The sequence below is a fragment of the Pleuronectes platessa genome, chromosome 10 (genome assembly GCF_947347685.1).
Source record: "Pleuronectes platessa chromosome 10, fPlePla1.1, whole genome shotgun sequence".
NCBI lineage: Eukaryota > Metazoa > Chordata > Actinopteri > Pleuronectiformes > Pleuronectidae > Pleuronectes > Pleuronectes platessa.
The window spans coordinates 19,696,679-19,716,832 of record NC_070635.1 but is presented as its reverse complement, the minus strand read 5'-3'; the positions used below and the strand labels follow the sequence as shown (position 1 = coordinate 19,716,832).

Genomic DNA, 20,154 nt, shown 5'->3' with positions numbered 1-20,154 from the left:
CCTGGTTTCACCGATGGGTGTGATCAGACAATCAAGTACTCAAGTAATTATGTAGTAATAATAATAATACATTTTATTTGGAGGTGCCTTTCAAGTCACCCAAGGTCACCTTACAATAAAATAATACAGGATAAAAGATAGAAACAACATTAAAACAGAACTTCAAAATAAAAACAAGTGAGGTGCACAGGGTCCAGTTATAAAGAGTATGCCAGTTTGAAGAGATGAGTTTTGAGTTTAGACTTGAATGATGTGATGAAGTCTGATTGTCTATTAATACTAGTAATGAGTACTGAGTATATTATCATTCGGTGCTTTCATATACTGTAGTTCCATCAGTCTCAGCATTATTACGAGGTCAGGAGATAGAGCGAAATGCTGGGCGATTCAATCCCGTCTCCACTATTTCTCATGCTGAAGTGCTCTTGGCCAGGACACTGAACTCCAAATTGCCCCATGACGTCTCAGTGTGTGAGTGATGTGTGATAGAGTTCTGCACAAGAGCTGGGAGTTTAAAAAAGTACTATATCAATGCAAAACTTTGTATCTGTGTACAAAGAGCTACCACACAAACAGTTAACATTACACTCTCCTAACTAAAGTACACACAAATCTTCCACCAGCTGTGTATATGTACATCACTTTGTAACAGTCAGATAAATAATAAAGTTTATGTCTACACCAAATACTGTATTCATAAAGAAACACATGTTCATAAAACGATACAACGGTTCATGAAGAAGGAAGTCATCCGTTTGGCTTCTTCCTGTCAACCAGATGTGCCACTTCCTGTTTTACAACACTCCCATTACACTGTCCAACATCCTCTATTTGATCAGCACAGTTTCCTTTAAAGGGCCCATATTGTTTAAAATACATTTTCTGGGCATTTTCTATCCGTAATAACTTGAAGGGGGTCAGAAGTTACCCTCAAAGTATGAAAACAGTCCTTCCAGGACCTTTCATTCAGTCTATTCTAAGAAATATCCAATGGTATATAACCGGTAACGCGCTACTTAGAATCGCGTTACTCTAATCTGACCACTTTTTTCAGTAAAGAGTAATTTAACGCGTTACTATTTCCAAACAAGTAATCAGATTAAGTTACTTTTGGTATTTGTGGTTAAACCGCTGGGCACGTGCCACGGCTGGGGGAGCAGTCGCCCTGTCGCACTCCTCTCCACGCCGCCGGAGGCTCGGTGTGCGGCCCGCCTCGACGTTTTTTTGGGGGGCGGAGGTCCTTGTCCGCGGTGCCTCACAGCGTCGCTGGTGCGGGCGCTTTCCTTCTCTTGGGCCGCGGGGCGGTGCGGAAGGCAGGGACCGGTTGGAGGGGACCGGGTACGCTGGTCGGCGGCAGAGACTCTGGACGCGTGTCGGGCCCTTCTCGCGGATCACCTCAGCTACGGCGCCCGCTGGGGGAACCCTCCGTTCGTGCGGGGGCTCCCTCCAGCGGTTTCTAATAAAGTGAGTGTTGGCAAAATCGGTTGTCATTTTTATGTTGTCGGCAGCTGCTGAATGTAACTAAAAAAGTAACTTGTAATCTAACTAAGTTACTTTTTCAAAGTAACTTTGGCAACACTGGAAATATCTTATTAAAACATCTCGTTTCGTACTTCCTTCCCCGTATGATGTCGTTCGGGATCGCACTCGTCTCTCAACCTCACCAACCCGGTACCAGTCCAGCCTCCGAACCCACCAGCCCTGCTCCCCATCACCACCACCACCCTCCACACCGAACGCGACACAAAGCAGCTGAGCTAGCAGCTTGTTAGCTAGCAAAGGCTAACCACAACGAACAACACTGAAGAAACACGGCAGCATGGAGGGAGGCAATGAAAGAGAATGTATCCTAGTACATTCCTCCTAAGCACGTTACTGTTTGAGACCAGCGGTTACGCTTTATTTCTTCTGATGGGCCGTGTCGCTGGACGTTACTCCGTGTTGAATCTCCTTTACTGTAACTCGGGACGTTACTCCTAAATTGGCCGACTTTCCTGCTAAAACTTGAACAAACATGAGGACGGTGTAACTTACCGTTCAGAAACATCCTATTGTAGCTGACTATAAATATGTGGCTGATCTTCTATTGCTGCAAACATAACAACATGTCTTTCAGCTCTGTTTACAAGAGGGAAGGCGCCAGAATGAGACCAAAGATAGGTCTGGTTGTGTTTCACTCAAAGTGCAGTCAGCCAATCAGAGGAGGGGCTCAAGAGGCAGGCCAAACAGCCCAAGCAGAAGAGAGGATATGGAAATACACATGTTTTTTCGACTCAAAACCACTGATGTATCATTTTAGGGGTACCAATACCTCAAATTAAATCCCAAAAAGGTGCAAAATGTTGGCCCTTTAAGATTCATCAACAACAATGATTACTTGATATAATATTTGCAAATAAATAATTTAACTTTGTGCCCACGGTCAGGTGAGAGCATTAAGTATAACACCATACCTAAAAAGTTTGCTAATGCTAATACTGTGCATGCACACAGTGAACACAACAACTTCACTCCCGTACATAGATTCCTCAACATGTGCTCGTCTCACATGATTGGCTCCTCAGTGGAAGTGCAGCCTCTTCTCCGCGTTAAACTGTTCCTCTTCCTCTGCAGAGACCTGGTTTCCTTTCACACTGCAGGAACACGATAGGAAACCTTCAGACTATCATTCAAATTTGCAGGATCTTAAGACATGTGTAAAATATCTGCTGAAAACCATCAGGTACAACTTTACAAACACAAACATTCTCCCCGACCCTGAGCTCTGCTCTTTTCATTTAATTTCATTCATTTGACAAGTATACTCTTGTGATGTGCTGTTGTGTTTGTATGATACTGTTTGTCGTTGTGTTATATGTTGTTTTTCTATTCTGACCTGCAGGTTTGAACTAGTTTTACTCAATAATAAAATACAGTGCATCAAATGGACATATTTATGTTTTAAATGGCTCCTTTCAAATTAAATTAGATTCAATTCAATTAAACTTTTTACGTTCATTCATTCAAACCAAACTGTCTCAAGATATGTTCACATTAATTCAGTCTAGGCCTGAACATTAACTGCTGATTGTGCAAACCCAGACACACTGGTGTAGATGAAAACTACTTCAGTTCTCTTACGTATATAAATCTCCAACATCTTCTTCAGCTGTTCTCTAATGTCGTCTGTGTGCATGTTGAGCACAGCAGCATTTTACAACTTGTCAGCTGCTTGGGCTGAAAATGAATCAATAGCCCAAATAACCTTTTTCAATGAACTAAAAGGCAGAATGTTGTTCCCTAGCTTTCTTACTGTAGTCTATGGATGAGAGGAGATTTGGGCAAATTATCCTGCTGATGAAACAGACAAAAAGTTGTTCCACTCCAATCCACCGTGCAGTGGTAACTACACAAAAATGATGAGGATCTTTGACTTTTAAAATACATAACCTATTAAATAACTTGATGCTACACATGATGATAAGCTGAATAAGAGCTGCCTCAGTAGAATTATTGAATGTGAGGAGTTTCTAAAATGAGTTTATTTCATCTTCACTTTGGCAGATTAAACTTCAGTGTTGGCACACATGGAGGTGAGTGTGGTGTGTAGTGTGTAGGTGGAGACTCTAAAGTCACGTGCTGTGTAACTGTTGTAAACTTACACTATCTCATCGAGCGCCGAGTTGTGAGCCAGGGCCTCGGCGAGGTGCTTGATCCCAATCACAGTGAACTGGTTGTTGATTAACCTGCACACACACATACAGAGTTTCCGACATTCACTGCCTGAGCAGAGCTGCAGCATCACAGGTCCCTAAATACAGAATGTGTGTTTTTCTTACCAGAGGTTTGTTAAACCTGTGTTCACTTTAACCAACTCAGCAAAGTGCGGAGCTGCATCGTCAGTCAACTCGTTCTGCGTCAACCTGCAGCAGCACAGACATGTTGTTCTTCGTGTGTCAGTCAGAACAGTGAACATCATGCAGCTCTGAGTGAGTAATGTCTTTACCAGAATATCCTGAGGGCGCGGTTCTCTTTCAGAGCCTCCGTCAGAATCTTCCCGCCTTCTGATGTGATGCCATTAGCTGAGAGACTAAAACACAGATAATCCATCAGTTTAAAAACTGTGAGTGGAAATCAGTGTTTTTTTTTTGTAAAGGAAGTTGCCCTCTCACCTGAGGTTGGTGAGATTCGGGTGGTGCCTCAAAGCTTCTGCGAACGCTGCTGCCCCTTCATCTCCGATGCTGTTCCCCCACATTCTGAAAATGAAGAAGATCAAAACCAGCTATGTCTTTAAACCAGGGGACAAATAATTGACCATGTTTTCTGAGAAAGCACACACGTTCATCAAGATTAAACGAGTCGATCGAGTCGTCCAGAAGGTACTGTGGTTCATGGTTCTGTTAACAGTAAAAACAAATCTAACAGCTAAATCTTTGTAATGGTTTGGGATCAATCGAACCCCATCTTGTGAATATTAGCTTTTTCTTTTTCATCTCACCACTTTGATGAGGACAGCTGCGGCTGGGCCTCAGGAGATAGAGCGGGTCGCCCACTAACCTGAAAGTCAGCAGTTTGATTCCTGTCTTCCTTGTTTGGCATGCAAGCTTTGACTGGTCATCAATAAATACAAATCATTTAGCTGGATAGCAGTGTTCTCTCATCTGAACCGGGAAACAAGTCTATTTTGTCAATCATTAGCCATTTGTCTAGAGCCACCCCTGTACTGAGATGTTTAAAAGGGGTGAGGTCTTACCCAACATCAAATATTGAAGAGCTTTTCTGAATTGCACCGGCCAAATATCTCCCACCAACACTAGTGATCTTGTTTTCACCGATCCTGAGGACATGGTGAAGACGGCCTCCATTAAACAGGTATAAAGGTATAAAGACACCATATTACATAAGTAGTATTGCATAACAAGTTCTTGGTGCGACACATACTTGACAACTCGCAACTTTGGACATTCCTCAATTATCTTAGCAACCAGCTTGGCTCCAATGTCTGTGATGTGATTTTTGTAAAGTCTGAGGACAAAGACAAATTAAAGGTTCAGTTTTATTATGAGAAAAACAAAACATAAAGCAGTATTTTAGTTCAAGGAGTATTGAGACTTAACATTGCAGCTAAAACCTACTTTCATCTGCTAGTTAACTTTCAACCAATCAACTGAATAATGATGTTCCCTGGGAGACAAACATGTCCCATTAGGTCATAATTAGGGTTAGGCTAATTGTCTCATTTCAGAATGCAGAATACAACAAGTACAGTGTCCATGGAGGTTTTTAGAGTGTCAATACACCGGAACAGTTGATGTCAACTTACCCCAAGACCTCCACAACCTTGTGCTTACACAGCTCCTCTGCAAGCACCTCCATGCTGCTGTCTGACAGGTGATTGACGCACAATCTAGAGACAATCAGTTGAGTCAGGGCTACAAGTTACATCCGGTGCGATGTAGAATCAGTAAGAATATCCCTCAGTGGAGATCAGAAGGTTCTTACCTCACTATTGTCATCTTACAGAACGAGGGCCTCAGCTGCTTCACCCCATAGTCACCGATGTTGTTGTTGTCCATGTCAACGCCCAGAAGCCTCTGACGGTGTTGCAGTACGAAGTTGAGGGCGGTGCAGTCCCCCGAGTAGACGTTGCAGTAACCCAGCTTGATAATTTGCGCTTTGATGCCTTTCGCTGTCAGTTGAGCGATGTCTTTGCTCCCCGTCTCAAAGATGCACCTCAGTATCCACAGGAAGTTGGGCATAACATGGATCTTCTTGCCTTCCCCGCCACTGTAGTGGGGTAAACCACGGAGGTGGGACGTAACACCATTTGACAGGTAAGACTTTAGAACGGCCTGTTTTTTTTTGAGCAGCCCTGGAGACACCAGATGCTCCATCAGGCCCGTGTGAGCTTTAGAGAGCAGTCCACACAAGAAGAGATTTGTGAACTGAAGGTGCTCATTGGTTGCAAATGGTTTCTTTGGGCTGTGCTTTGAGGAGCCAGTGATACATAAGTTAAACAGCAGACAGGATGGTTCCCTTTTCCTGCTGCACTCTGTGAAGAACTTGAGAATGGAGTCTGCAGCCGCCTGCTCGTCCAACAAAAGCGCAAATGCCGCCAAGAAAGACTGGAGGGTGATGTGGAGGAACTCAAAGTTAGCAGGGCTTCCGCTGCCTTCACAGTCACTGACAGGTCGGAGAAAGCCGAGGGGCAGGTCCTCCTCTCTGAGACCGCACGCAGCGATCTCATCTTGGTTACAAATGAAGCTGCCTCTCTCCATACCCTGAAGTGCCAGCTTGGCAAATGCAGCAAGGGGCCTAAGCCCTAATTTGAATGTCTCTGAGGCACACCGGCTGTTTTTCTTCAGCAGAGCCGGAGCGGGTGAAGTTGAGCGGCTAAAGAACACCTCGGACAGCAGAAGAAAGATGTCGGTGAGCGTGATGCAGGAGTCAGGCATATGAAAGCTATCATGCATGGTGTGCAGGTGGCTAAAGCTCTTGAATAGAATCCAGCAGAAGAGCGGAGTGGAGCACAGGCCACAGAGGTGGGGGCTAGCATCCAGCTGATCTGACACCAGCTTTCTGTGTTCCTGCTCCTTAAAGTGCAAATTAATGTAGGACCTCATATGGGTTGGAGAGAACCCCCGCAGAACCACCTTCTTTCTGATCACCCTGCTCTGGAGCTCAATCCCTGTCCGAGCCGTCAGCATCTTCTGGGAGTTCTTGAGCAGTTTCCCGGAGAGCAAGCTGATTAGCAGCTGGAGGGGATGTGCCTTGACATCTGGCGATACCACTTCAGGGACATTCATAAGGTCCAGATTCTCCTGAATCTCATCGTAGCCATCAAATGTAAAAATAACCTTTTCAGGGAAGCGCACGATGTAATCAAACACCTCATTATCTGGATCCAGATCTGGATGACAGTTGTATTTGAACAAAAGGTCTCTGAGGGAGATCTGTTCTGTTTCCTTAAAGATGCTGAACATCCTACAGCGGAACTTAAAGAAAAATATGGCATCTGTCTGCAGCTGTTTCTTGGACCAGAGGTTCTGGAGCTTCTGAAGGAGGATGGATTTTCCCACTCCAGCGTCCCCCATCATATAGATGATTTCACCTTGAGGATTACAGACGCCGTGGTCTCCGAGTAGCTGGTTCAGACTCTCCACGAAGCCCAGACTTTCATTGCTGTCTTTCAACAGTTCCATCAGAGAGTCAGTGTAGAGCTCCTCCAGACGGGTGTCATCTTGCTGGCCGTATGACATGATGAAGCAGGTGTCCCGGCTCATTTCCTGCCTCAACTTTGCGCTATACCTGCTGACTTAAAGAAAAGGCTGGTGTTAGAATAACCAGGGTTAGGTTCAGTGATGCATAGTTTAATGTTTAGAAAACAAACATAAAAGAAAGCCAAATGTATCTCCAGATGAGGAAGATGAAATTGTAAAAAACGTAGATAAGCAATTTAACACATCAATGTTGACTCTCTCATGTTGGTTATAACCTCAGACTGAGCCCAGGGAGACAAACGTGTGAAATTTGTTTGTTAAAATCTAGCTTTGGTGACATGATTCCACTTTTTGGTGGTCTCAGGAAATGTGAAGATGTTCCATATTTTTATATCATTCTGCTTAAAGGTCCAGTTTGTAAGACTTCGGTGAAAGGGATCGATCGGCAGAATGAATATAAAATAATCGTAGTGATGTTTCACTATGAATCATCTAAATTGTTGTTTTCTTTACCCTAGAACGGGCTCTTTATATTTAAATACTTTATATCTTCATCAGGAGGGGGTCCTCATCAGGAGGGGGTCCTCTCCTGGACGACAGGTTTTTTACAGTAGCCCGGACTGGACAAACTAAACACCTTTTGAATTTTTATGACAACTGAAGGCGACAATGGGTTCTTCTTCATGTTTGGAAATGGAGAGTGAGGTGAGGGATATTCAGCTGCAACGTGCAACTTCACCACTAGATGTCACTAAATGTTACACACTGAACCTTTAAACATTATAGTAATCATAATCAATAAATGAATTTTAATATAATAAAATATGCTTTATTTGTAGCAGGAGCCTTGTTATTCAGGCTTATTCTAAATGAGGACTTAGAAAAATTTAAATATTTTATTTTCATGACACAAACACAGAGCACAGAGAGAAACATGTTGGTGGAACAGAGCATGAGTTAGTTACTAGGTTGTAAGACTCACTGGGATCTGTGTTCACCACAGTCATCAGCATTACGTCACTGCTCGGTTTGAAGTTGATCTCTTCCAGCCATGGCTGCAGGTCTATGTATGCATCACACACTTTGTATATGACGAAAAGAAGGTATTCACAGGCCTCCTCCCCTTTGCACTGGACTAGCTCCAATATTTTGCGCACCTATAAAATAAAAACAATAAATAACAACAAAAGATACCACATGTATAAAAATGATACTGTCAGATAGGGCCTTGTTAAACAGTCCCCTCTGGTTTCCCTACCTGATCCGTCTTGGTGACAGTTCGTTGTACGATGTCAACATCTTCTTCACAGAGGAAGCCACAAGCCAGCAGGTTGTCCAGGATGCACTGGAGGCTCCTCAGCCTCGACACCAGCAGCTCTCTGTGTAAGGTGAGGATGGTCAGCCATCTGGCTTCTTCTCTCTGATCCATGTTTACTGCAGAGCAGTCACTTCTGTGGGATCACACGTGACAAGGAGCTATTAAAGTCTATAATTCCTTTACACATCAACAAAAATGATAACACATGCTGCTGATAAATGAATCACAGGTAGATATCAGATCAAGACATATTTAAAGATACAGCTGCTGCATCAATGTCACAGATACTCTCACTGGACACGTCACAAACACATGTGTGTGTGTGTGACACAAACACACACACACACACACACACACACACACACACACACACAAAAACACAGTTATCTATCCGATCTGAAGCTACTTCTGTCAATGTGAACTGTCAATGTTTATACATACTTTAATTCTCTCTTTGCACCACACCTGTTTCCTGAACCATTCCATTGATTCTCTTTTGTTCCCAAATGACACGCCTCATATCACAATGGATTAAACACTCACTCTTTAATCCCACGCATCAACTCCTTAAACAAACGAATCCCTTCAACTTTAAATCAGGTTTGTTTGAATAACAGCTGTTAAGGAGAGTTAAAGTAAACAGAGAAATAATGATTTCTGCTGACTCGGTAACATCAGTAACATCAGCTGACTGGCGCTGTTTGTTGTTATGAGGCTGTGATTAAGTCGAATGAATCCTGAAACCTACCACGACAGCGTCCACAGCGCAGCTCTGTACACACGGCTCTTCAAAACTAAAGTTGTATTCGGGCCGCTCCTCGTGTGAACTTCATCTACAGCAGAGATGAGTTGTTCTGTCTTCACACAAACTCAGTGTGAAGACAGACTAATGAGAGAGGAAGTGAAAGAATTCAGCAGCGACGCGTCATTTCTGTGAGGCGTTCACGTGCCCACGGAAATGCGACGCTCATAACAGGTATTACTCTACCGTTTAATGAGAGGATATTGATCAATTCAATTTCCAAACAGTTGAAGAGAAACCCAAGAGTTCCCCCAACAAGTAGCACTTAGGATGGAAAAGAGAAGTAGTGACTTTAAGTGCTCAGTACATGCTGGGAACTTCCCAAGCAGACGCATGTAGCAGCATAACTAAAGGATGGTTCAGGGTATCCATCACTATGAAAGTTGTCCTGGAGCTCCTCAAATACACTCGAAGCACTAAGAAAACCAACCTTTCAACAACGTTACAACATGAACTTGGAAACCACCAGAGGTGTCAAAAGTATTCCCATTCATTACTCAAGTAGAAGTATAGATACTAGGGTTTAAAAATACTTTTATAGAAGTTGAAGTATCAACTCAAGCTTTTTACTTAAGTAAAAGTGTAAAAGTACTGGTTTCAAAACTACTTAAAGTATAAAAGTAAAAGTAATGTAAGGGGAATTTTTTATGTAAATACATTAAAGTACCATATGTGTACTACTGAGCATTAACATGCGTTTCATGGAGCGGAAGGCATAATAACATAACGAGTTGCCAATAATTATTGTAATAATGCAAAAAGTCAAACTTCAGTGGAATGTTATCCATAACCTTTATTGGAAGAGACTTGAGACCTTTGGACTAAATCCTGTATGTACAACAACACTACCGATAGGCTTTGTTCAGCCGCAAAAGCAGCAGGTTCTCAAAGTTATTTGAGCCTATGCATGCTCTACCTGGCCTGAAGATGAGCCCTGCAACACTAAACAGTCTTTCACAGGCTGCTGAGGCCCTGCCCTTTGTACACACCGCTCGTCGCTACTACCGATTGGATGGTTTAGTGAGGTCCTCGGATCGGCCCCGCCGGAGTCGGTAACGGCCCTGGCGGAGCGCCGAGAAGACGATCAAACTTGACTATCTAGAGAAGGGGTGTCCAAACTACGGCCCGCAGGCCATCTGCGGCCCGTCATCCATTTTAAATTGGCCCGCCTCAAAAAAACAACAAAAAAAATATAATTTTTTTATTTTCAAACCAACAATTTAGTAGTACTTTAATGGCATTTACTTATAGCACTTTGTAGTTTAGCTCTATTTTTGAATATATTGTACTTTCTTGATTCTTGTTGTTCTGGGTTTGTACCCTTGAATGCACTTATTGTAAGTTGTTTTGGATAAAAGCGTCAGCTAAATGAAAGGTAATGTGATGGACTTGCAGCTGTCCCTCAGAACGCAGCCACGCTGTGAGTGGCCCGGACCTTCGTATTTTTCTCTATATGTGGCCCTCGGGATAAAAAGTTTGGATACCCCTGATCTAGAGGAAGTAAAAGTCGTAACAAGGTCTCCGTAGGTGAACCTGCGGAAGGATCATTACCGGTACAGCCGGATTCGACTGCATGGCACCCAACCCCCCCCCCCCTCCCACAGGTGCTTAGGGTGTCGCTGCACCCCAGGGCCAGCTTGTCTAACGAGGCCGGGGTTGTGTTGGTGTGGCACGTGAGTGCCACACCAACACTCCTTCTATTTTTCTTTCTCCTCCACTTCGTCTGAGCACTGTCCACGGCCGTGCGGTGCCTCCTTCTCCGCTCTTCCACCCCCCTCCGTGCGCCTTTGCCGGCCTGCTCCGATGGCCGAAGGACCTGACAGCGAGGCGCCTCAGCGGAGGGGGGGAGGGTGATGCTGTGAGGACGGTGCCGCACGCCGCAGCTCTGTCTTTGCTCTCCTCCTTTTCGGAACCCTCCGGTGCGGTTGTGTGGTGGCCTCGGCCTGGCCGTCATCCCGCGTGTGCGGCGGGCACCCAACTCAAAGTCTCCTCGTTTTTTTTTTGTGTGTGTTTTTGAACGATGACAAACCGGAATGAAACAAGCCAAAATTAGTAAGTAACGAGGCTATTTTTAAAATGTAAGGAGTAGAAAGTACAGATATTTGCGTGAAAATGTAAGGAGTAGAAGTAAAAAGTCGTCTGAAAAATAAATACTCCAGTAAAGTATAGATACCCAAACTGTTTACTTAAGTAAGGTAACGAAGTATTTGTACTTCGTTACTTGACACCTCTGGAAACCACAACACTGAGGTTCACTTTAATAACTTTATTACCTAAGTTTATTTATGAAAGCCAACAATCTTTTCTTTCCATCTAGTCAATAAATTGCAGGCAGGTCTAAAAAAACCAAACATGTATAGTTATCATACTTGACAAAAACCATTGCTTGTGGAAAATAAAAAGGTTATATATTATATTATTATTACATTAAATGTGATAAAATGTTGCTGTTCATTTCAGGCTCAGCACAACATGTCCAAAATTGAGGCAGATGCAGAATACGGCCGAATATGAATGCTCCATCTTCAATAACATGAGTAAGTTCAGTAGAACCTTTGTGATGTAGAACAGTAAAAAATAAATTATGTGATGCAGTCATGTCAACATGGAGCAGAGGGAAGGTTCTAACATTTTGTAAAATCAATGTGAGGTGAATAGTTTGAGAAGCAAAAGGAGGAACTACCCATCTGTGGTACAGTGTTCCTAATAATGTGCTGCTGTTGCTTCACTACTGTGAGTAACCATGTGTTGTAAGTCCATGCTGACTGACTGTGGAGAAACTTAATATGCAACACATTTGATTTTGTAAAAACACATGTTTATTTTAAAGAACTTTACACAAAGCATAAATAGGACAGTCTCACAGGTGGTAAATGTTTTAGAAAAAACATAAGAATAAATCATCATCATCATCAATGTTATTGTGCACAGACCAAAACGTGAACATCACGACACGCACACAAACACACACACACACACACACACACACACACACACACACAAATATCTTGAATTCAACACACACAAACACGTAACATTATTATTATTCCTTGTCAAAAAATACACAATTCAATGCACAAAAAGTAAAATTAGTAAACAAAATGTCAGAGTGGGTCAATATCATGTAGGAAAATATGTGCAATCCCGTCTTAGTACCGATGTGGTTGTTCTGTCTGGACCAATGTTAATTCTTTGTGCTGCAATAAAGATTAATAAAATGTTATATTTTTTCACACAGGAAGTATTGTGCTCTACAAATTAGCTTGGATTTATAATTACTGTACAGGCTCTTTAAAGATAATATAATGGGTATATCTGCTGTATATGTGTTTGATTATGAAGTTGTTATATGGCTTGCAGATTAAAATGTGAATATGATAATTTGATCATTTGTAAATTCATTTGGGAATGTGTATCAAATGTTTTGGCTCATATTGTGCTATCCTTAATCAAACTGTCTGAAAATAAAACCAAACTGCTGTCAGATCATTTTTCAGAATAGGATCACATCTCATGTGTTGGTCATCTGCAGCAGACTGGTCTGTACTGGGTGAGAATAGTATACAGAACTGTTTTTAAAAGGGGGGGGGGTCGGCGGGGGCCTGGCAGGAAATATTCTGCCCCTGGGTCCCCTAACAAGTTGCTGTGGCCATGCTGCATGTGATTTCACTTTTTGTCATGAATAGCATAGAAGGAAACAGCATAGATTTTACAGGGCAGTTTAGTATCAACCTCAACCACCTGATATTAACACAGTATCGCACAATTTTACAGATTTAATCCGAGCCCGTGAATTAATTATTATAATAATTTTTGGGCTTGAAATTGGATTCTCAAATAAGATTAACCATCTGTTGGAATGCCAGAATAATATTTATGTCGAGAATCTTCATAAAATCCTTAATTTGAATGTTTCTCTCTGTTTAATTTACTTGAATGCGAGTTGGAATTTGATAATATTTGAGAGTACACCCTGAAACAATAACACAGAGCAGAAGAGATGTTTTGCTGTCCTGCTGCTAAACAGTTAAAATGGCTGATGGCAGCAACAGTGCCCTGGGAGAGATGAATCTATAGTGTAGGTCAGTGTAGACAATCCCATCTCTTCCTTGTACCACATACATCCACCACGGCTGAAAAAGATCAGTCCCATTAGCATCAACAGAGCGCTCAGAGATCAGATCTCGCTCTCGTACGTGTGCATGTAAGTTTTGAGCGAGAGGATTTCAGCGTAGCTCCGGGTGGTTCTGCGGTACAGGTCCAGGCCCGTCAAGAGCTCCACGTCTCTGACTCGAGCTGTGTGCATCTTCATCAGGTCCTCCACCCAGCGGGACTCCTCCTCTGAGCTCTGTGAGGAGGAGGACAAGGCATTAGGATGGGGTTTGCTTTTCAAGATTTTAGTCAACTGTAATGGCCACACCACCAAGGTCAGTGGAAAAAAAACTCTCACTACAACCTACAGATAGCTAAGACATATCACACAATAGATATAATAATAATATTCTAGAATTAGAAATCTCTCTCTGTCATTATTATTATTATAATATAATTGAGCTTTATTTCAGACTCGTAGATCCATATCAGTATAAAAATAAAATTTCATCACACCTACGTAGGGATTAATACACATAGAGACTTTTCTTCCTGTTCTTCCACTGACAAGATGAGCATCTTATGTCACTCAGTATTGTCTCAGTTAAGGCCCTTATGATCATGTTTGTTGATTCAGTTAATCCCAGCATAAAATTGTGCATGAAAGGTGGAGATATTGCTTGTCACAAACATGTGGCTTGCACTTGTCCATGTTGCTAGCAAAGTCCTGAATGCATCATTGTACATGAGCCAACTGAAGCTGTATCAGTTTTGCATGACTACATAACCACAAAATGTGGTTATTGTCCAGTGATCTCTTCTTCCGGCTGACGAGTGAGTTTTTTTCTCCACAGTTGCCCACTGTGCCTGCTCTTTGAGGTAACTGGGTTTCTATACAGTGTCTTAAGTCTCGATCCTCCCATGTAAATTACCTTGAGATAATATGTGTTTTGATTTGGCGCCGTACAAATGGAATCAGATTAAAGTCAATCGTCTCGTATACAAAGAGTGTTCAAATGGGATCTGGAGATGTGAGGGTGAATTAAAAGATTTGATGTTGCTTACGTTGCAGGTCTCATCATTGTTGGGTCTGTGTGGCAGGATGAACGCTGCGCTGCTGAGCGGGCCGCTACATGTGTCTGCAGCCTGAGTGAAGTCTAAGCAGCTGGTCAGGACCACAAAGTAGTGTGTGGGGATGGGAATTGTTCCACTTACATACCTGCAATAAAGATAAAGAACAAAAATATGAAAACAATAATGGTAATGCATATATGATATTGTTAGTTATATTATTATTAGTATAATTATAATTAGTATTATCATTATATTAACTTTGCAAGACAAGAGACATTATGACTACTACTATTACTACTAATAATAACAATTACATTTATTAATATGTGTCCTTGTCTAGTCGCAAATAAATATTATTTATAATAATAGATAATAATGTCAACAATAATAGTGATCAATAATAATGCTTATTGTTATTAAGTTGTCCACTGGTGGCGAAGCAGATTCAGGTCAACAGCTTGGGAGACTCCAGAATGGGTCGACAGAGATATTCAGGCGGGTTATTGTTTCATCTTGTTGTTGTGGATATGATTTTTTGTGTGCATATCTTAATATTTTTTAAACTAATGAAACAGTTTGGACTGAATTCTACGCCTCTGAAAATGTGTGTAGCTGCCTTAATGCTGAAATCACGAATGTTGGATGTTCTTACTCTTTAATCTTCTCTGCCGAGTCCCTGACACCATCATAGTTGTAGTCAAATATGGGCCCGACGAGTATGTTCACTCCATTTCTCTCAGTGGCATATTTCTTCACCAGTGCTCTCTGGAAGTAGCCCCAGATTCCTGCGGCAGTGAGACAAAAGAAAAGAGGATGTGGTGATGAAACAGGGAAGATGGATGAGGAGAGAAAAGGTAGTGTTTGTGAAAACACACTTACTCTTGAACGCAGGATACATGGGAACCGTGTTGGTGATAAGGACAGAATCATATTTTTTGTCTATTGTTGAAGACAATTCTGTCAATAAAGAAAAAAGAAAGATTTACAAACTGTGTAATGTAAAATTTACATTTTGTCCATCGGTCCGCCCTAAACCCGTAATGTCAACTGAAATGTCACATTCACAAAAGTATTGAAAGTAAAAGTATTATTTTGGTTTTCAATTCATCCTCAAAGCTGTGCTGGTCAACTTACGTGGTGGGTACAGGAAGCCGTACGTGATCTGTCTGTCTGCTCGGTAGTTGGTGCAAGACTGGCTGTAGGCTGGAGGGACTCTGGTATCAGGTCTCACACAGTTGGACAGAGCATCTGGCAGAGGAGACACCTCTACCTGGAGGACCACACACACACACACACACACACATAGACAAACACACAGGGCTGGTTTCATCGTCTGGATATAGACACAATGCAATTTTCTTTAAAACCTAACAAAGAGGTTTTGGTTCCACAGCAGGTCATAGGTCTACTGACTACTGTAGTAGATTTAACTGTGTGTGGTTGTCAGTTGTTTAACAGTTTTGTATCTTATCAGAGTAATTGCCTATGAACTGAGAGAGAAGCTACTGGCTTTTGCCAGTAGATGGCGATACCTGAGTTTTGAAAAGCTGTGATTGTTAGTGTTACACACACAGACCTGTACAGACCTCAGTTTCATCTTGACAACACTAAGCCACTAGTTGTTCAAATGTGTCCTCATGTCTTTAAATTAAATAATAGCAAACAATAAGTGTGGCAAATGTGTTAAGAGAAATATATTCCAAAATCAAAACAATATGGGGGGAGGAATCGTTATAGAGTTAATGAACTGCTGTGCATTTAACCTGCAGTCATATTTGAACTCACTGCTATTACTATGTGCTAATATGAGAGATGTATGGGTGTCACTCTTAGAACTCTTTATTTCACATACAAGGAAATACAATGTTCAAATGCTAATATTTATATTCTATATTGATTCTGGGCCATCCAGCATATGTCCTTCATAATAAAAGCATGGCACTAAAAGACTTTTACTTTTCCCCTACACATCTGTGACCCACCATCTGAAAAGCACTGGCTCAAAACCCACAGTGAAGACTCAATAACCGTAAAGCAGGATGCACAGTACCTGTCTGCTGACGGCGTACGCTGTCCAAAGAGGCATAGAGAGAGGCTCGCTGTAGCCACTGATGAAGTCACTGTGGTGGAGGATGGAGTATTTGGTACGGAAGAGTACAGCAGGTCGACCGTACGGAAGGTTCCTGCTGTCTGAGAGAGGAGGAGCACAGGATTTTACAGCAGAGGAGAAACTCTAACAGGAAACTTTTACAGACTCAAAGAACGAACAGGAACATGTTAAACCAGGGGTGTCCAAACTTTTTATCCCGAGGGCCACATTCAGAAAAAAAATCGAAGGTCTGGGCCACTTACGCCGCCACGCCCCCCTGCCCTGGAGCGGACAGTTGACAGTGCGTGTCAATTGAGTCGCTCAGGGCGGGGGGCGTGGCGGCGTTCTGAGGGACAGCTGGCAGGTCAGGGGTGAGATGGGCGCCACCTAGTGTCTAAACTGAGAAGTACAATACAGTGGGCCACAGTCCATTACATTACAATTCATTTAGCTGACGCTTTAATCCACAGCGATTTACAATCAATGCATTCAAGGGTACCCGAGGGTACAAACCCAGAACAACAAGAATCAAGAAAGTAAAATTTCTTCAAAAATAGAGCAAAACTACATAGTGCTATAAGTAAGTGCCATTTAAGTGCTACTAAATTGCTAGTTTAGTTAAATTTTTTTTTTGAGGCGGGCCATTTTTAAATGGATGGCGGGCCGCAAATGGCCTGCGGGCCGTAGTTTGGACACCCCTGTGTTAAACAGTCAGATGATGCATCTTTGCAAGTGGCTCTTGACACACATAAGTTGTTTGTGGCAGGATAGGTGATATTATCACATTCAAATAACCTTTTACATCAGAGTAGACTGGTTATTAAGGGATGGAATTTATTGTGTACTATAGACGAGAAGTACCTATAGAAAAATCTAAAGGCAGAAATCTGAAAGGCTGCATCAACATGTTCTGTCCATTTAAAAAGGGAAATGGATCCTGCATGTTTTCATATAACATTGTGTCAAATTAATAACTGTATACAGGACATGTCACACATTTTCAGTAGCAACATGGAAGACTGACCATCAATAGCTTGCCTCAGTCGCTGGTTTAGCTCCTCCACTTTGTTCTGTAAGAGACAGAGCCAGAGTGACTCCAGGTTATAGCCTCGTACAAGGGTCACTTTCAAACCTCTCTGGCCCCTACTTTTTACACGCAACTGCAAAAAGATCGGAGATTGAAACAATCTCTTGCCAGAGATCTTCATGGGAATGACAAACACAGGTAAAGTGAAACAGTGTGCCGCAGGGCTGGGTCTTCAATCCAATCCACACTTCGATGCAAGCCACTCAGGTAAATACACTGAGACGGTTGCCAAAGGTTAATGGTTCAATGAAAAGAGAGATTGTCTCCTTGTATCACATGTTTAGTTTCAGAATGAATGAAGGGAGGTGGAGGTGAAGTGACTCCAGCTCTGCAGCAGAAAGCAAAGAGGCAACAAGCTCATTTCAGTTTTAAAGAAAGCTGAGGAGAAGACACAACAGTGCAATCACATACATCTTCACACGTCAACAAATAATCACTGCTGATTGGCCCATTTAGATGAGATTGTTTACAAGTGTGCTGTGTAAAAAGTTCAACTGCACTGCAAAAGAGAAAAGTAAACAAAAGTCAACATCTCCATTTGAAAACCCTTCTTGTTGTTCTGCATTTGAGATTTCTGATGTTTGTACTGTTTCTAAAAGTTTCTGACAGAACAACAACAAGCGGCCTTTTCCAAGAGTCGCACAACGCTCTGCAGAGCATGAGCAGAGCAGCTGACCTCAGTATTTCCAGCATTTTAAATCATCAGTTTGATGCATTAATGGAGTTGAACCAAAGCAGGGCTGCCAAAATATCAGGAATGATTATGATAACTTTACTACTGCAGTGGAATTTGGTTCCGTTTTCATTTGAACAAAGATTTTTAATTTCCTGTTTAAAATGTTCAGCTCCAGCACTAACTCCTGGGTCACCTCTGCAGGATTAATGGTTCCTGAACACAATTGATAAAACAATCTGCAGAGCAGCCAGTAGTAACTAATGAGAAGTATAAGCTAAATATCACTTTTAACAGCCAGAACATGAACATGTCTAAGCACAATCACAATTGACTCAACAACAGGAAAGGCCCTAACATACGCTCTAGGTGAGAAGTTACTGGAAATAGAAGATGTCCGCGCACACGTCAGTGCTGAACCCTGATATTGTTTAAAAGGTATAAAAGCTGTAGTAGATGATGGAATAAACAGACTCGTGCACTGCGATTCAGCCTCTGTGTGTTGTTTACCAGAAATCTTCTCCAACAGTGACAGTGAGTAGTGTTTAGTAAAGTTTTCATTATGAGCAAACAACCAAATGTTCTACAGCAGAATTGTCTGACGGCACTGTCTCAAAACAAGTCCAATGCGTCATCATCATATTCAAGTTTTACATTGTCATTTTCATCGATTGGCCTGTCGATCAACTTTGTCAAAAGTGATGCCAACATGCAATAGATATGAAAAGCGTCCACATATCAACTAATTTAATAAATAGTGTCAGATGAATTTTTTCTCCCCTCTGAAAAAGAGGAAATCTCTCTGTGGAAGTTTAAAATAGTGTGAGAGGATATCTTGAAAACTCCAGTCTGCATTCACATGAAGTATAATATAAATAGTCATGGATCCACAGAGAATCGATCACATTGTCTTTGCAAGCCTCTGCTCTTTCTCAAGCGCAGAGATAGAATACTATCAAAGCAAAAGAACCATTAGTCAATGTGAAAATGTCTTCATTGTTATAATTAAATGGAACTTCCATGTACTATAGCAGCCACTAATGACATAGCTGTGCTCCTACTGAAACTAGTTTTAAGTTTTGAGATGGAAAAAGTATAAATTCATTCAGTGAATAATTCACACATTTGAAATCTCTCTAGCTGCTGTAATTTAACCTAATTTGGTAACAATGGGGATAAGGGTGATTTCGATTACACTATTGTCATCACTGATGTAAGTGATCTGACCGACAAGCCAATCCCCTAAAAACGTTGGTTCTACAAGACGCTGGGGCCAGGTCACCACAGCTGACCTTGTCATCGCAGCTGCAGCCCAGGTCATCTGTTCCCGTAGAAGCGAGACCGGAGGCTGTGGGTCTGGAAACCTCCTCTGGCATGGTGGGTCTGTGGAGGGGGGTCCTCAGCAGGTGGTTCAGGCTGCCGTGGGTTCCATTGTTGGGGGCTGGTTTCAGACCCAGAAGATCTGAGAGTGAGAGCAGTCAGAGTCAGGTTAAAGAGTCCCTGAGGCAAGTGGAAGAAGTGAAACCCAGAGCAACACTGACTCACCTGGTTCAAACAAACAAAGGCCTTTGTAAAGCTTTGTAAAAAACTCCACTTCAAATAAAATCCTTGAAACAGCATATCAGGTTTAGGATTGTGTTATATTAAACAATGTGCTTCCAGATTGAGACACCATTTACTGGCTGCGTCCACTGGGTCTCAAAACCTAAGAGTTGCTTCTATCTTTTATTTTTGTGTCTGCCGCCTGTTGGAAATGCTCACAGTGAACTTGGGTTATGTGTTCTCACATCGGTTCACTCTGATATCCTCTGCAGGTTTTA

At 42.1% G+C, this 20,154-nt stretch overlaps 2 protein-coding genes across 3 annotated transcripts in view; both read right to left on the bottom strand.

Annotated features, from left to right (window-relative positions):
- Nucleotides 1-1,373: 1,373 nt before the first annotated feature.
- On the bottom strand, nucleotides 1,374-9,433 carry nod1 (nucleotide-binding oligomerization domain containing 1). 2 transcript variants are annotated; one of them, XM_053432735.1, is made up of 12 exons: nucleotides 9,266-9,433; nucleotides 8,458-8,650; nucleotides 8,182-8,356; nucleotides 5,482-7,294; nucleotides 5,303-5,386; nucleotides 4,921-5,004; nucleotides 4,733-4,816; nucleotides 4,152-4,235; nucleotides 3,986-4,069; nucleotides 3,819-3,902; nucleotides 3,642-3,725; nucleotides 1,374-2,633 (listed from the first exon to the last, which is right to left on the bottom strand). In XM_053432735.1, exons 2-12 carry the CDS (start codon nucleotides 8,626-8,628, stop codon nucleotides 2,561-2,563), a joined length of 2,820 nt encoding a protein of 939 aa, XP_053288710.1. In that variant the 5' UTR covers nucleotides 8,629-8,650; nucleotides 9,266-9,433; the 3' UTR covers nucleotides 1,374-2,560. The 2 variants fall into 2 exon arrangements, with proteins under 2 accessions (XP_053288710.1, XP_053288711.1); XM_053432736.1 differs by lacking the exons at nucleotides 8,458-8,650; nucleotides 9,266-9,433 and having other exon boundaries at nucleotides 5,482-7,290; nucleotides 8,182-8,323.
- A 2,744-nt stretch (nucleotides 9,434-12,177) lies between these two features.
- The window catches only part of enpp2 (ectonucleotide pyrophosphatase/phosphodiesterase 2), a 29,218-nt gene continuing 21,241 nt past the window's right edge, over nucleotides 12,178-20,154 (bottom strand). The window contains exons 18-25 of the mRNA XM_053432737.1: nucleotides 19,627-19,796; nucleotides 17,599-17,644; nucleotides 16,536-16,675; nucleotides 15,620-15,755; nucleotides 15,365-15,442; nucleotides 15,138-15,270; nucleotides 14,477-14,630; nucleotides 12,178-13,667 (exon numbers count right to left, since the gene is read on the bottom strand). Coding sequence (XP_053288712.1) covers nucleotides 13,497-13,667; nucleotides 14,477-14,630; nucleotides 15,138-15,270; nucleotides 15,365-15,442; nucleotides 15,620-15,755; nucleotides 16,536-16,675; nucleotides 17,599-17,644; nucleotides 19,627-19,796 — 1,028 coding nt within the window. The 3' untranslated portion in view covers nucleotides 12,178-13,496. The remainder of the gene's footprint in view (nucleotides 13,668-14,476; nucleotides 14,631-15,137; nucleotides 15,271-15,364; nucleotides 15,443-15,619; nucleotides 15,756-16,535; nucleotides 16,676-17,598; nucleotides 17,645-19,626; nucleotides 19,797-20,154) is intronic.

Bases quoted from the DNA above. Each gene is read 5' to 3' on its own strand.
- nod1 (XM_053432735.1), bottom strand. From the start codon at position 8,628: ATGGATCAGAGAGAAGAAGCCAGATGGCTGACCATCCTCACCTTACAC. The intron at 8,357-8,457 runs GTAGGGAAACCA...TTTATTTTATAG, and splicing joins CTGTCACCAAGACGGATCAG to GTGCGCAAAATATTGGAGCT. The intron at 5,387-5,481 runs GTAAGAACCTTC...GATTGTCTCTAG, and splicing joins TGTAAGATGACAATAGTGAG to ATTGTGCGTCAATCACCTGT.